This window comes from Chrysemys picta, chromosome 4, assembly GCF_011386835.1.
Source record: "Chrysemys picta bellii isolate R12L10 chromosome 4, ASM1138683v2, whole genome shotgun sequence".
NCBI classification, from domain to species: Eukaryota; Metazoa; Chordata; order Testudines; family Emydidae; genus Chrysemys; species Chrysemys picta.
In genome coordinates this window covers 45478410-45492831 of record NC_088794.1, presented here as the reverse complement: position 1 = coordinate 45492831, position 14422 = coordinate 45478410, and the positions used below count along the sequence as shown (strand labels likewise).

At 40.8% G+C, this 14422-nt stretch overlaps 1 protein-coding gene across 5 annotated transcripts in view; it reads left to right on the top strand.

Moving 5' to 3' along the window:
- Positions 1-662: 662 nt before the first annotated feature.
- RIC3 (RIC3 acetylcholine receptor chaperone) overlaps positions 663-14422 on the top strand; it is a 53067-nt gene continuing 39307 nt past the window's right edge. The window contains exons 1-2 of one of the 5 annotated variants that reach the window (XM_065592150.1): positions 663-918; positions 12521-12744. In XM_065592150.1, coding sequence (XP_065448222.1) covers positions 783-918; positions 12521-12744 — 360 coding nt within the window. In that variant the 5' untranslated portion in view covers positions 663-782. Of the gene's footprint in view, positions 919-4762; positions 4884-12520; positions 12745-14422 lie in introns of those variants that run through there. The other 4 variants (XM_065592149.1, XM_065592153.1, XM_065592152.1 and 1 more) reach the window with 4 other exon arrangements.

Here is a 14422-nt window from a genome sequence, read left to right as displayed (position 1 = left end):
AAAAAAAATTACATATCGAGATAGGCTATTCAGCATAACAAGGATGCCTATGAGCCTATGATAATGCATTAACCTTACATGCCAGTTACACGGAGTGAGCTGGATCACTCATTCCTGGGGTAAAGCCTGTAGGATAAGGAAAACTCCACAAGGTTCCCCTTGCAGTTGCCCCAGAAGGGCATTTAGCAGCAAAGTGACAAGTTTTATTCCAGTGAGTGACCCACACGCGACGCCCCCCGCCCCTTATCTACAGCCCCAGCGATCAGTGTTTAATGGGCGGCGAGGCTGTGGGTAGACGGGAAGCACGCGGGGGCCTGGTCTCTAGGGAGATGCTGTCCAGCTAACGGGAGAAGACCCTTCCGAAGAAACTGGAAACTCCGCCTCCCTCAGGCTGGGCCGAGCTGAGCCCCCGGACTCCCCCCTCGGCGGGCTCCGGCTCGCACGGCCGGTGCAGGGGCGCGCTGGCGATACATGGCTCTGCTCGGGGACGGGAAGCAGCAGAGACTGAACCGAACCAGTCCGGGCAGCGGACGACACCAGCCCAGCAGTCGCTAGTGCGCATGCTCCCACCGCTCCGACACGCTCGATGACTAGCCGATTGCGAGGAAGGCGGAGTCTGAGCTTGCACCTGCCTCAGGCAGCACGTGCCGGAAGTACGTCAGGGGCCACAGCCCGGATGTTACGCTTGGAGCCGGCTGCCGGTTCCTATTGCACTACGGGGTTTCCGGTCGGTTGGGGGGTGGACGGGCCGTCTCTGGCGCGTGCGGCCGTAGGGGGCGGCCATGGCGTATCCGACCGTCCGGAAGGTGGCGATGGTCTCCTGCCTGGTGCTGTGCGTCTCCCTGCTCCTGCCTAGGACCTTCCTGTCCCGGGGCGGGAGGCAGGAGCCCGGCAGCGCGCCGCCTGCCCCGCCCCAGGGTAAGAGGCCTCCCCGGGGCCTGGCCCCTCGCCCCCGCCAGGGACGTGGCGACCATTCATATCCCTATCAGGGGCTTCGGCTGCTGAACTGCCACCCTCACGCCTGGGGCTGGTCTCCGTCCCGTCCCCCGGCTATGCACCCCCTTCCTCGCTGAGGGCCCCTCGCTCTGTGTCGCTCTTGGGTGCAGGGGGTGGGCGGCCCGCTCTAGCTCTGGGTCCCTGTGTGCAGAGGGGACGGAGCAGGTGTCTGCTGCTTATTGTGTCTGAGCCCAGCAAGAAGCCCCCCGGCTAGAATCCGACCATAGGGAAACCCTGGGACTAGCCTCCCTGGGACTAGCCTGATCTCGGCCCCAGCCACAATTGGCAGCATTTTATTATTTGTGTTACCTACCGCTTAGGAGCCCTAGTCTTGGACCAAGGCCCTGTTGTGCTAGGTGCTGCACAAACATGGTAAAAAGCCGGTCCCAAGGTGCTTTGTGCATTTCAGTGGATGGTGTTTATAATTCCAAGATTCTCATTCTGCATTTTGCATTAGCAGGTAGTATAGAAGCTTAGGTACTAAGTTTCAAATACTACTGTAGGTAGGCATAGAGTCATTTTAATACTTTGCGTTTCTCACTTATGGGTGTAAAGTACTATGGGATCTGCAGATTTGCAAGTTGAAATGATCATTTTATTGAACTGTTTTGTAAGAATATGTTTGCCTGGCCAAAAATTCCCCCCTAGTATTGTAGAGTGTCTGTTTGGCTGCAGCTCTGCTCCCCCAAGGTTACAGCTTTCATTTTGATGGTGGTGTTTGTGCAATGCTTGTATAAAATGCGTTGGTGGCTTTTGGAATGAAAAGTATTCTATAATTCACCCAAATGTTTTTCCATCTCACCTGTTCTTGTTCTCATTTCAGAGATCTTTTGTATACCGTGGAATTTCAGAGGCGGAGTAGTAGCTCATTGTTCCCATCTCTGACATGATTTACATTTCTTCTTTCCCAAAAACCTTTTAATCAAAACTCTCAAGTTTCATTTGAGTTTTATTTCTTAATGTGTGTAGTAAATTTTGTCTGAGTTATGTAAAGGGAGATCAAATTACAGTATCCTTCATTCGTTGTGTTCTGTCATTTATTTGAAAGACATTTTCTTATGTTGTTTTTACATTTTGCTTTTGAAGTGTCATGAAATAAAAGTTCATTTAAATCATCTACATTGTTTAGTTTCCTACTCCAATATTATTTCTGATTTTGTTACCAATATATCAGGTTTTCATAACACATTTTACATACATATAGTTAGGATTATTTATGTACAGTAAGAATTTTTTTTTAAATATTGTGCTAATTGAGGTACATTTACTTCTTTGCCCCTTACTATGCAATCATAATCCACTAGAGAGGCCCCTTGTGCAGAGTCCTATCTTCATCAGTGGGGCTCTGCAAGGGGGCAGGGATCCACGCTAGCAGATCTAATTGCAGGAATGGGGATTTAATAAGGTGACTTCATTGTACACCACCTTTGATAAATTCCATTTTCTTCTAGTTCTGTGGCATCAATATGATCATATAGTTAAATAATCTTACTAACTCTACTCTCCCTGGGATAACCTGTGTAAGCAACAGAAAGATGTTCTTATAAAGGTACTTGCTAGAAGACCTCATTTTGTATCCAGGGGACTAACATAGTGCTTATATCGTAGAGGTACACAAATCCAAACTTGTTGCAAATGTTCATATTTGCAAATGACTTCAGTACAGATTTACAAGCTTTTTCTGTATATAGTTTTGTCATCTCACTTTCAACATGGAAGGCAGAAAGAACGTGCTTATATGTCTAGTATTAGTTTTTTTGGTAGCATATTAAGGACTGGAGCTAGCAAGGTGCTGAGCTCTCTGCCCCCAATCCATCAAAACATTTAAGCACTTGACTTCAGTAGGGCCACTCTCATGCTTAAAGTTAAGCTTGAGTTTGTGTGTTGGTGGATCAGGGACAGTGCTCAGCAGCCTCCAGGACTGACCTTACTCAGATGCCTTACTCTGAGGATGTAACCTCTGTCAGCTGCACAACTTCAGTTTAAGTTTATAGTCCATTTTTCAGTTTGATGGCAGTGGTTTCATTACAGTTGTTACAGACTAAACTTTCATTTTCCATAAAAAATGAAGTAAATCTTGATTAAACAGCTGTGATTCATTTTCTTGTCACTAGTTGTCCTCTTAAACAGTAACTATAATATCAGTTTTTTCAAATACCCTATAAATTCAATCAGATGTTATTTTAAAACCTAAAGCAAATGCCTCAACGCTAGCCTGAATAAAACATGCTTAAAGTTTTCTGCTATTTGTTCGAATCAGACGTTGTCCAAAAGAGATTTATCATACAAGTCTATAACTTAGTGGGTATGTCAACTACTGTAACAGCAAAGCAGTGTTCAGAAGTATTTTTTTATTTAAGAAAGCAGTAAAACACACTACTGTAGGAGTTAAGCAGCAGGGGTGACATATCTTTAATGTCCACTATGCCATCATACAAAATGCTACTTTAATTTTATTTCGGAAAACTCCTGTATCTACTTAAATCGGCAGTGCCTGTTTACATTATGTACAATCTTCAAATTTTTTAAGAGTTTGAAATAAGTTATTGGTTAGAGGAGAGGAATAAAGCCTATATTGACATTTTAAAAAAGTACTTTAAAATATAGTCTTCAGCAGTGCATCCTGTGTATTTTATGACATTGGTCCCTTTTATTCACTGTTATTTAAAAAAAAACAACAACTTTGTGTCTGAATGGCAAAAAATATTCCTGAGCAATGGATTTGCAATTAGTTCTGTATTAAAAATTCTGAATCATATCAAAATCATTCACCTGTATTTTGAGCGTACAACAGATTCTACTTTAGATCAGTCTTTTGAGCAACTGGATCTTGACACAATTAGCATTTGAATTTCCTTCAGTCAGGTTGGTTCTAGGTAGTGAGAGCTTTTTTGTTAAGGGTAACTATCTTGTCCTTTACACCTTCTCCCCCCTGCTCCCTCTCCTTGAGTGTTTATGCACACATTTTATAAGATCAAACAAAAATTAGTCATTTGGCAACCTAATTTCATAATATGTATATTCCTAAAACAGCTTAATGTGTTTTTTTTTCAACTTTAAACTTTTAAGAACACAGCAAGAATCCTTCCCTAAAAAGCAGTCCTAAGCCGGGTTTCTATAAGAAATATATATTGCGTCTAGTACATTCTTAGGAGAAATTACACCAATTGCTCATACCAAAAGCATATATAGTTGTCTTCACCATTGCCTTAATAATTAGCAATAGCTCAAGTGACACAAGGTGTGTCAAGAAAATAAAACAAGTCATTTTGGGGGGAAATGTAAACTAACACGTGTGAAGAAAAATAACCAAAACACAGATCTAGTGAGAATTGAAAACCTGGAAAATAGAGGCCTGTTAATGATCAGTGATTTAAACATAAGCTTGTAATGTAAGGCGGCTTGAAAAAGGTTAACATAATTTGGGTCTCCTATAGGTAGAGATATGATCTTTGTTTGGTTTGACTGTGCCTGGAATAATGCATTCAGTTCCCAGTAGAAAGATATTGGCAAACTAGCGAGAGTTCAGAGAAAAGCAATAAAAATTATTTGGTGGCTGGAGGAAAAATTTAGATTAAATATCAGGAAAAACGGAATTAGTTTTTAGTGAGGTGCATTAGTTTGTAGAATAGTCTCTCTAAAGCAAGTGATAGAAGCACCCTGGCTTATAACATATAAAACTGGACTGGAGAAAACATGAGAAAATATGTTGTAGGAAATAGGAGGGAGATGTACTGAGTGATCTGATTTTTTTTTTAATTACTAATTTCAATGATTGTCTGAAAAACTGTTTTCTCTTTACTCCCTATAGTGAAAAGCTCAAAGGAAAAGAATAAATGGTACTGATGCAACCCATAATTATGAAGTGTCATAAGTATAATTTGAAGGTAGATTTCTCACGATACTAGTATTTGCATTCCTAAAGTCAAGGATGTTTTTGTATCTCACTGCTATTCTTGCAATTTAGGGTAGTGGCAGAATGTCTGACGGAGTAGGTGCCTCCTTCATGGTTTCTTCTAGCTCTTCTGTGCTATGCATGGGACTTGAAGTTTATCATGAAGCCACTTTTCAGATAGCTGGAAAGTTATATAAAAAACTTTACCTTGTAAATTTTGATTAATATAGAAGAGTTTTTATTTTTATTATTTTACATTTCAGAAGTTAATAGCTAAAAGTTAGACACAAATCTCATTTATGTTTTAAAAGGAATTAACTGTTTGGAGTTTAATATTAGGCTCACTTAACAACTAGCACTTATATAACCTTAGAACTCAAAGCACTTTACAAAAGTAAGCCAAGTTTACATTAGAAAACTGAAACACAGATGTGAAGTGATCTGACCAGTGCCACACAGTAGGCCAGTGGCAGAGCTGTGACCAGACCCTGTCTTCTAACTCCTAGGCTTTTTACCCCAGGTGCTGCATCATGTGTCTGTTTAACTAGTGCTGTTTGATTGTTCACAGTTTGTGGAGTGGTTAGGACACTAGCCTGGGTTCATTTCTGTGCTCTGCCACAGACTGACTTCCTGTGTCATCGTAGGCAAGCCTCTGTGTGCCTCAGTTCCTGATTTGTAAAAGGAGAATAATAGTACTTTCCTCCCTCATAGGTGTTTGAGGATAAATAAGTTAAAGATTGTGAGCACTCCGATACTACAATAATGAAGCCATATAAGTACTATAGAAGTCTGTATAGGTGGATTACAAATTTAACGTGACAGTGGGTTATATATACTTCCTGTGTGTCCCATTGATATCAAAAGTCAGCACTTTGCAGCTAGTCAGCTACGGCCGAATCCTGTATTACACCTTAAATCCAGTTTTATGATTTAAGCAGTTTAATCTTAATGAGAAATAAAATGTGTAGATATTGATAAATAGTCAAGCTGGGTATAGTAACACTCAATAAAAGAGTCTCGCTAGCTGTACCACATGCAGTATCCTTACAGAAGTAGCTGTTACTGTGCTCTGAATGTTATCACTTGGAGTTTGAAGTGGATTATTGTATCGTTTTCCTTAATCACATTTAAATTAGAGTAGATTGTTTAAAACGTCCTTTAATCAGTTTTAGGATGAATAAACTCTGTGATTATGACATGCAGTCAAATTTCTAATTAGGATTTCACCTACAGTCTAGAGAAAACTCAACCTCTTAACACACACGGATACAGTGCAAATGTCAGTTTGACACTTACCTCTTTTATTTGAATCTGTAGCCCCACTAAAGTTAACAAGGTTAATGGGAGCTTGCCCTTAATATCTAATTTTAGCTAGTATGAAAGGTGATGTGGTGTATTTATGATTACATAACTAAAGTTCTGATTTAGGTTAACTAAACTGCAAAGACATTCAAGGAGTGGTATGTGAGGCTTCCATACCTGGTATCTATCTCTGCAGGAGTGTAACAGTCTTAGTCAGGAATGAGTTAGAAAACCATTTCAAAGGGCTATGGCATGATATTTTTAAGCTTAAGAAAAGGCTGCATAAAGCCTACCATGAGATAGTACTTTCCCCTTCCCAAAGCGTTAAAGGGACCTATAGAAGCAGTACTTGCTATCAGTATTGGGGACTAGATCCTGCAGTGTTACTCAGATAGCAAAGGGGACAGAACAGGAATGTGGCTTTGGGCTCTATCAGGATTTGTATTTTGGTTAGGGGCAGGAGGGAAGAGGGAGGTGTGTCATCATCTTACTGAGGCAGAATATTTATTGAGCTCAAGTTGAAAGAGAAGGAAGACAGTTTAATAACTTCTAGATAAAAAATTGTAATAGACTATTTGTGACGGGTTCGCCCCCCCCCCCCCTTCTGGGTTGCCACCTGATGCACTGGGATTTCACTGAGCCTGCCTGCTCCACTAGCCTGGGCTCCCTCTCCCTGTTTTGCTGATTAGGCATTCTGGCAGCGCACGCACACATACCCCCTCCCCAGAATCACACAGAGTCTACAAACAGCTCTCTATGAGAAGACTCACCTAGGAAATTGCCCAGCACTCAAGTACAGCTCCCCTCTGGAAAGTACACCTAAAATAATATTGTCTTGCACTGTAGAGAAATGTATACAATGTAAGCTCATAAATTCGCCCCCTCCCTCAATGTGGAGGAAGATATGCACAACTTCTTGCCCCCAGTTTAGAAATTGCACAAACTGGGTTTAGTACTAAACAAAACAAGTTTATTTACAATAAAAGGCAGATTTTAAGTGATTATAAGGGATAGCAAACAGAACAAAGCAGATAACTAAGCCAATAAAACAAAACCTGCATAAGCTTAAGATCTTAAAGAGACTGGTTTCAAGAAGTAATTTCTCATCCTAAATGTTGTTTTAGGCAAGTTGCAGAGTTTCTGTAGCTTAGAGTTCCAGTTATTTCTCTTTACAGCCCTTGCCTTTCCCGCCACTCAATTCCTTTGTCTCTTCAGGTACTTCCAGCAGTCTTTTTTCTTGGGCAGGAAGGCAATGGAGAAGAGTCCTGTTTGCCTTACTACCTGGCCTTAAATAAGATTTACATAAGGCAGGAATCTTTTGTTTCCCAGTCTTGACCTTCCCCTCCTTTTAGTGGAAAATTACTAGAAGTCCAAGATGGTGTTTAGTACCAGGTGACAGGACCACCTGACTTAGTAGTGTCACAGCTATGTCCCAGGATGCTTCTCAGAAAGGCGAGAGATTAGTCTCTTCAAAGTCTTATTGTTTCTTCCTAATGGCCCATCAAGGCTGATGGCCTGTTGTCTAGTGGGTGTCTCCCAAATACACACACAGTTGTAATTGTTAAATAGTCCATATTTCTAACTTTAGATACAGACATGATGCATGCCTATAAATTGGATAATCACATTCAGTAAATTATAACCTTTCCGATGATACCTAACAAGACCCATCTTGCATAAAATATCTCAGTTATACCATATCATAAGCATAGTTCCATAAAAAATATGGAGTGTAACATCACACTATTCTATGAATGTTTTGGTCCTGGAGGGCAGAAGTCCTTTATTTCCTGGTACCTACAAACTAAGAATAGCTATCAAGGACTATTCTGGTATCCTCCTGGCTGGGTGCTAATCTGGAAAGATATGAACCTTTTGGAGTAGGGGATTTAATCCCACCACATGGTGATGTGGCGATACTGACTCTTAGCACAAAAGAGGTGGAAATGCATCTAGTGAATCTAAGGGAGTCTGTCCAGGTGTTACACTAACACCACTTAGTGCATCACTTCTGAACTTGGTTGGCCCAGAGGACCCAACTACTCCTATGTGGTGCTGGGTTCTAAACTAAGTGTAACCACTCAGGAAAGAGGGCATTAATGTGGATAGCTCATAAGAAGCCCTGCTACTGTATAGCCATGGTGTAGAAAACAATGTTGGAATGCATAAGAAATAGCATGGGAAATACTGACAATGTTATAATACTATTATATAAACTAGTGATACACCATTACACAGGCTATTGGGTTTGTTAGGGTCACCTCTCTCAGAACAGGTGTTGCAAAAATAGTGTGTGTGGGGGGTGGGGTTTCAAAGACAGACAATGAAAAATATTAGAGTTGTAAAGAACTTCCATCTGAGTAGAGCTTGAAAAGATTGAGACGATTGTTTAGAAAGGAGACCTGACAAAGTATACAAAATAATAGGTAGTATTGAGAGAGAAAAAGAAGATAAAAATTAATCCAGACAAAGTTGTGGCACTAAAAAGATGTATGCTTATCAATCTACAGACCTGCTTTATATTCATCTTCACTGCCCCTTCATTCATACACCATCTATTTGGATTTGCAAGCTCTCAGGGCAGCAATCTTTTGTATGTTATTTTTTGTAAATCACTTAGCACCCTGTTGGGGCAATGCAAATAATAATAATAAACATTCACCCTCGTGGGTGGCATAAAGGAACTTGGAGAAATTAAAGTAACATGTAACGAGTGAATAGTAACATGTGAATAGTGTAACCAGAAGGACCCATTTCAAGTAATGAAATCTGGAACCCTTCACCAATCATCGATTTGCATCCAGCCTAGGACAGTAGTGAATTTAAGTTTTACTGTCTGATGGATGCTCAGCAGCCTCTGTGAAATCTGGTGGTCTCAGTTCAGTTGTCCCTGGATGACTGTGCACATCATAAACCCCAGTAGAATGGTATCAATTAGTAATCTTGTTTATAGCCTCCGCAGAGAGGTCAAGGAGTGAATGAGTATGGAAACTGAACTACATCCAATGGCAGAGCTGGGTAAGGAAGCTCATGCTGGAAGAGCATAAGTTGTAGCTGTTCTATGTGTGATGGGTTGGATCACAGAAACCCCCTTGGGAACTGCCAGACTGATGTGCCAAGAATACTTCTGCCCCTGCTTTCCCTGCCAGCTCGGGACCCCAGCACCCTGTCTTGCTGAGCCGGACATGCCCGTCTGCTCCAACACAGACCCAGGGTCTGAATTACTTGCTCCAAAGCTGCAAACTTAACTGAAAGCAACTTACAGAAGTGAGTGTTCCTGTCTTTAACACTCAGATGTCCAACTCCGAATGAGGTTCAAACCCCAAATAAATCCATTTTACCCTATATAAAGCTTATACAGGGTAAACTCATAAATGGTTCGCCCTCTATAACACTGATAGAGATGCACAGCTGTTTGCCCCCCCCCCCAGGTATTAATACATACACTGGGTTAATTAATAAGTAAAGAGTGATTTTATTAAATACAGAAAGTAGGATTTAAGTGGTTCCGAGTAGTAACAGGCAGAACAAAGTGAATTACCAAGTAAAATAAAATACAACACACAAGTCTATGTCTAAGAAACTGAATACAAATAAAATCTCACCCAGTAAGCTTCCTTTTACAAACTAGTCTCCTTCTAGTCTGGTTCCAGCAATCACTCACACCCACTGTAGTTACTGTCCTTTGTTCCAGTTCCTTTCAGGTATCCTTGGGGTGGAGAGGCTCTCTCTTTAGCCAGCTGAAGACAACATGGAGGGGTCTCCCAAGGGTTTAAATAGACTTTCTCTTGTGGGTGGCAACCCCCTTCTCACTCCTATGCAAAGTCTAGCTCCAAGATGGAGTTTTGGAGTCACATGGGCAAGTCACATGTCCATGCATGACTCAGAACTACAGGTAGCAGCCATGGTTCACATGCTACCTTGAATGTCCTCAAGTAGATTTATTACGTGAATTGGAGCATTCCAAGATCCATTGTTCTTTAAGTGCTTCTTGCTTGGGCACTTAACTTTGCAAATTCCTTTCTAAAGAAGCTGACCAAATGCCTTACAAAGCTTACTTACAAATCAAGCAAGTATACAACTAATATTCATAACTTCAAGTACACAAATGATATAGGTGTACAAATAGGATGAATAGATTCAGTAGACCATAACCTTTACGGAGATAAGTTACATGGCACATGTAGCATAAAACATACTCCAATTATGTCATATTCCCATAAAGCATATATCATCACACTGTGGATAAAGGATTTCATTTTCTAGGGATGTCAACCAGGCATCTTTTACAAGCACTTCATTCAAGTGACATACACACATCACTGAAAACTGATAATAGCACCTATTTATCAGGGTTTGTTGTAATTTTCACAATCAGCTGTGTTTTAGGGAACTGTTTCAAGTGGCATTGGGCTGAAATATTGGCTCTACGCAAATTTTCTTTTTTAAAAAATCAAGGTATTTTTAAATCTGTTTTTCTCATTGAGATGAGCAACCGCATAACATACTTATGTGTTTGTATTTTTTCCTCTGTCCTGCAACCAAGGGCTTAATAGGGAAACACAGTCTTTTATAAGCAACTAATACCAAATATGAAATAATGTTTTATATTACATATTTGTGAAAATTGCTTTTTAAAACTACTTTTCATTACTTTTTTACCTACTATTGGCACCAAAGTTTACTAGAGCTGAAAGAGATTGGAGGGGAAAAAATTCTCTGTTTCCCTTTATTGACTGTGGATTTGACAGCACTTTGAACTCCATCATTTCACATTCTCCTGTGTAGTCAATTTCCTCTGTTGTTTGTGTGTGGGTGTGGGTGTCCTCACAAAGTAAGGGAAAGGGATGGGGAAGTGATTTTTTTTAAAAACAGAAAATATTGCCAAATTACAAAAATTGGCAGTGAAACTCAGGGGCAGGCGTAATATAAGAAACTACTTCAACTCCTTTTTTGTAAATGACTAGATTTCAAGTAGACCGTGTCCCTTTAGCTCTAAGTTTATCTCTTTATGCAAATTTAAGTTTTTAAAGAGTGGTTGGTGCTTCATGGAAGATGTAGAAAAATAATCAATTTAAAACAGTTCTGTCTCTCACATATTTCTGTCCCCTCCACCCTGCAACTGATCGCTTTTATAAAGGGCATTTTAGTGAATATGAGATCTTTCCTAAGAGTTTTTCCCGCTCCTGCTGCTTACTCCCCACCTGAAGTGATAGTGCTTTGTGTATGACATTGTAATTGTTTCCATAGCAACCTGTTGTTACAAAACATTCCTGCTGTATCTACAAGACTCTTGTAAATAAGATATTATGTCTTACAAGGTACACTTTTAATAATTCAATAAAATAGACTATAGTAACTCTGAAAGAGCTGTTAGAGCTGTGTTAGATTGAGAATTCTTGGTTAGTGACATGCACTCCCCCAGCTCACTTTAACAAAAAGAAAAGCTGCTACTCAGTCAGCAACTTTTAAAATAAGGTCTTAATTAGTTTTAAAAAATAATTTCCTCTAAAACAATCTTTCTACTCACTGTAATTCATAACCTATACTCGGGGCCCCAGGTGCTATGTGGCCTAGTGGGATGCTGGGGCAAGCACCCCTCAATTCAGTGCCAATATTAATTTATTCCCTTTCCGTGAAATACCCTTCATTCCACTTCCCACCCCCTGCAAAAATACTTCCCTTGCTCTTTGTATCTATCAATCTCTCCATTAATATTTTGTAAGTAAATATTTTGTGCCACCAACACCTTTCTTGAATTAAAAGTTAGTAATTAAAATAAGACCATAAATACTAATTTATTACATGAGCTGTAAAGAATCCAGTACAGTTTACTGTGCCAAATAACATCACAGTCCTGTAACCAGATCTGCCAGCATGGATTCCTGCAGAGTTCCCTGAAGTACATGGGCACTATGTCTGTGCTAACAGATTCTACTGCAGAATTAGGCCTGTCCAGGAAAGAGATGTATATTTAGTGACCTATAGCGCACAGAACCAGGAGTAAGAGTTTCTGAGTTCTAATCCTTGACTTGCTCTATAGTTGGGCAAGTTAGCTATCTGTTTATCTCAGTCCTTATCCACATCTCTATTTCCCCATCTGTAACATGATAGAAATTATAATTACATATTTGACAATATTGCACATAGTGAATTATTGGAAAAATAGTCCACAATTTTATCTTCAGCCCACTACACTTTCATCGATGCAAATGTGGTGCTTTAAAACAAGAACACAGAAATGAAGCCAACCCTGCAAACTACTATTTCACTTCTATACAGAAAAATAAAAAGTAATGGAAGAAAAATCTTCAACTTGTTTTTCAGGGAAGACAAGTCGTTTTCCACCAATGATGCATCATCAGATGTCCCCTGATGGCAGGTCTTCTGGTGCCCATTTTCCAAGGTCTCACCTGGCAGAGGCAGTTGCCAAGGCCAAGGGTGGTGGAGGTGGTGGAGGAGGAGGTGGCAGTGGGAGAGGTCTCGTGGGGCAGATCATACCCATTTATGGATTTGGAATACTTTTATACATACTGTACATTCTGTATAAGGTAAGAATAAACATCTGTTTTTAAGACACTGATGCATGTGTGAAATCTCCTAAAAAGTCTAACTTTGGGCTTGTTTTAAAAAATTATTTAGACAAAAATATTTTTAGTTCAACCCAGCTCAGAAGAGGATACAAATTAGTGAGTCAGCAATTTAGGGGACAGTGACAAATGGGCATATTCCATATGATAGCTTTCACGATAGCAAACACAGTAATTAAGGATGTGCCTATATTAGAGACGCGGGTGTAATATCCATCTTGTGTAGATGTACCCACGCTAGCTTGCTAAATATAGCAGTGGGGACGCGACAGTGCGGCCCTAGCTGCTGCAGTGTAGATGTACCCTTAGGTTGCAGCAAAGGTCTTCCTATAATTTAGGTCCCACTATTTTCTGGGTTCATTACAATTCTTGTTTCTCCACAAAGTCTGAGAGACATAGTTAACTCTATTTTAACTATTTAAGGAAAACATCATTAGCTGGTGTAAATCATTGGAGTTGCATTAACTTCACTAAAAAGCAACAGAGAGTCCTGTGGCACCTTTAAGACTAACAGATGTATTGGAGCATAAGCTTTCGTGGCTGAATACCCACTTCGTCAGACGCATGTAATGGAAATTTCCAGAGGCAGGTATAAATATGCAGGCAAGAATCAGTCTGGAGATAACGAGGTTAGTTCAATCAGGGAGGGTGAGGTCCTCTGCTAGCAGTTGAGGTGTGAACACCAAGGGAGGAGAAACTACTTTTGTAGTTGGCTAGCCATTCACAGTCTTTGTTTAATCCTGATCTGATGATGTCAAATTTGCAAATGAATTGAAGCTCAGCAGTTTCTCTTTGGAGTCTGGTCCTGAAGTTTTTTTGCTGTAAGATGGCTACCTTTACATCTGCTATTGTGTGGCCAGGGAGGTTGAAGTGTTCTCCTACAGGTTTTTGTATATTGCCATTCCTGATATCTGACTTGTGTCCATTTATCCTTTTACTTAGTGACTGTCCAGTTTGGCCAATGTACATAGCAGAAGGGCATTGCTGGCACATGATGGCATATATAACATTGGTGGACCTTCAGGTGAATGAACCGGTGATGTTGTAGCTGATCTGGTTAGGTCCTGTGATGGTGTTGCTGATGTAGATATGTGGACAGAGTTGGCATTGTGGTTTGTTGCATGGATTGGTTCCTGAGTTAGAGTTGTTATGGTGCGATGTGTGGTTGCTGGTGAGAATATGCTTAAGGTTGGCGGGTTGTCTGTGGGCGAGGACAGGCCTGCCTCCCAAGGTCTGTGAAAGCGAGGGATCATTGTCCAGGATGGGTTGTAGATCACTGATGATGCGTTGGAGAGGTTTAAGCTGAGGACTGTAGGTGATAGCCAGTGGAGTTCAGTTGGTTTCTTTCTTGGGCTTGTCTTGTAGCAGGAGGCTTCTGGGTACACTTCTGGCTCTGTTGATTTGTTTCCTTATTTCCTTGTGCGGATATCGTAGTTTTGAGAATGCTTGTTGAAGATCTTGTGGGTATTGGTCTCTGTCTGAAAGGTTGGAGCAGATGCGGTTGGACCTCAGCGCTTGGCTGTAGACGATGGATCGTGGGGTGTGTCCGGGGTGGAAGCTGGAGGCATGAAGGTAGGCATAGCGGTCGGTGGGTTTTCGGTATAGGACCTAACCAGATCAGCTACAACATCACCGGTTC